Below are 2500 nucleotides of genomic sequence, written 5' to 3' on the forward strand. Positions count from 1 at the left end.
CCTTCTAGAGTACTGTTTCTAGAAATGCTACAAAATAAGAGCGCCCTTCTAGAGTACTGTTTCTAGAAATGCTACAAAATAAGAGCACCCTTCTAGAGTACTGTTTCTAGAAATGCTACAAAATAAGAGCATCCTTCTAGAGTACTGTTTATAGAAATGCTACAAAATAAGAGCGCCCTTCTAGAGTACTGTTTCTAGAAATGCTACAAAATAAGAGTACCCTTCTAGAGTACTGTTTCTAGAAATCCTACAAAATAAGAGCACCCTTCTAGAGTACTGTTTCTAGAAATCCTACAAAATAAGAGCGCCCTTCTAGAGTACTGTTTCTAGAAATGCTACAAAATAAGAGCGCCCTTCTAGAGTACTGTTTCTAGAAATGCTACAAAATAAGAGCGCACTTCTAGAGTACTGTTTCTAGAAATGCTACAAAATAAGAGCACCCTTCTAGAGTACTGTTTCTAGAAATGCTACAAAATAAGAGCGCCCTTCTAGAGTACTGTTTCTAGAAATGCTACAAAATAAGAGCGCCTTCTAGAGTACTGTTTCTAGAAATCCTACAAAATAAGAGCACCCTTCTAGAGTACTGTTTCTAGAAATGCTACAAAATAAGAGTACTGCTTCGAGTACTGAGGATGATGAGTGTGTTAAAACTGCAGTGAAACATGAACACACACACACGTACACACACACACACACACACACACACACACACACACACACACACACACACACACACACACACACACGTACACACACACACACACACACACACACACACACACACACACACACACACACACACACACACACACACACACACACACACAGACACTGCATGAGGTATAGCCAAGCTGGAATCTCAGAAGCAGTTTATTAAACAATTCCAACAGCCTCTGGGTTAACTTTCTGTAAATAGTCTGTTTGAAATGTAGATTGAAGCAGATAGATCTGCTAATGACGTGCGTCATGTGATAATGACATGAGTCATGTGATAATGCTTTCAGGTCTTAACACATCACTGTTTAGGAGAGCGCTGCCGGCTCCTTCATTCAAAACAATGGCTTTGCTCTGAGCATTGTGTTTGGTGTGAAAGCATGGAGACACACACACACACACACACACGCACACACGATTTAAACAGCAGCAAAGCATATATAATTGAATCAATATGTCATTCTCCTTTGGTAATACACACAAACACACACACCCAATTAAGGTTTAAGCAGCAGGACAGGCAGCTACATAATCAATACATCTCTCTCCCTGGACACACACACACACACACACACACACACACACACACACACACACACACAGACACACACACACACACACACACACACACACACCTTGCCGGTGAGGGCGGACCAGACTTTGAGCGTGTTGTCGTCCGAGCCGCTGACGATCAGATCGCCACTGAACTGCAGACACGTGATCACATGATCATCATGACCCTTCAACACCTGAGAGAGAGACAGAGAGAGAGAGAGAGAGAGAGAGAGGGGAGGGAGGGGGAGGAAGAGAGAGAGAGAGAGAGAGAGAGAGAGAGGGGAGGGAGGGGGAGGAAGAGAGAGAGAGAGAGAGAGAGAGAGAGAGGGGAGGGAGGGAGGGGGAGGAAGAGAGATAGACTTCAAATCATACACCAGGTTAAATCATACATATCGAATAAACATGGCCCAGTGTGTGTGTGTGTGTGTGTGTGTGTGTGTGGTTGTGTGTGTGTGTGTGTGTGTGGTTGTGTGTGTGTGTGTGTGTGTGTGTGTGTGTGTGTGTGTGGTTGTGTGTGTGTGTGTACCTTGGGTTCTCGTGAGTCCCCACTCCTCCAGTTGGTCTCGATGCGGTGCTGTCTGATGTACGCCGACTTCCACGGACTCACACACTTCCTGCGCCGAGACGACACACACTCTGCTATACCTGCAGAGAGAGAGAGAGAAGAGAGAGAGACAGAGAGAGATGAGAGAGAGAGAGAGAGACAGAGAGAGAGAGAGAGAGACAGAGAGAGAGAGAGAGAGAGAGAGAGAGAGAGAGACAGAGAGAGAGAGAGAGAGAGAGAGACTGAGAGAGAGAGAGAGAGAGACAGAGAGAGAGAGAGAGAGACAGAGAGAGAGAGAGGGGGGGGAGAGAGAGAGAGAGAGAGAGAGAGGGAGAGGGAGAGAGAGACAGAGACAGAGAGAGAGAGAGAGAGAGAGATTCAGTTAGACAGTTAACTCAGACTTTACAGGTAGCGACTGGGCAGTTGAGGGGTTTAATGCCTTGCTCAAGGGCCAACAGTAGCTGAGGTAGCAGACCACACCCCCAAACATCACATTATCCTATGGGGATTTGAACCATCGACCTCCAGTCTCCAGCGTGCTTCTAACCCCAAGGCCAGCTAGTGTAAGCTAACAGTGACTATAGCACATGTATTACTGTTGTGTAAGCTAACTACATGCAGCAGTAGTGTAAGCCAGCGGTTCTCAAAGTGGGGTCCAGGGACCCCCAGGGTTGCTCGAGGGGGTTC

The 2500-nt window shown here is 46.2% G+C and overlaps 1 protein-coding gene across 1 annotated transcript in view; it reads right to left on the reverse strand.

Moving 5' to 3' along the window:
* Positions 1–2500, reverse strand: part of LOC310779819 (F-box/WD repeat-containing protein 7-like) — a gene marked incomplete at its 5' end in the record, with an annotated part of 27039 nt that overhangs the window by 14278 nt on the left and 10261 nt on the right. The window contains 2 exon segments of the mRNA XM_083640329.1: positions 1350–1463; positions 1796–1914. Of these exon segments, the coding sequence (XP_083496455.1) occupies positions 1350–1463; positions 1796–1914 (233 nt within the window).

This window comes from Poromitra crassiceps, assembly GCF_964638095.1.
Source record: "Poromitra crassiceps genome assembly, chromosome: 7".
NCBI lineage: Eukaryota > Metazoa > Chordata > Actinopteri > Beryciformes > Melamphaidae > Poromitra > Poromitra crassiceps.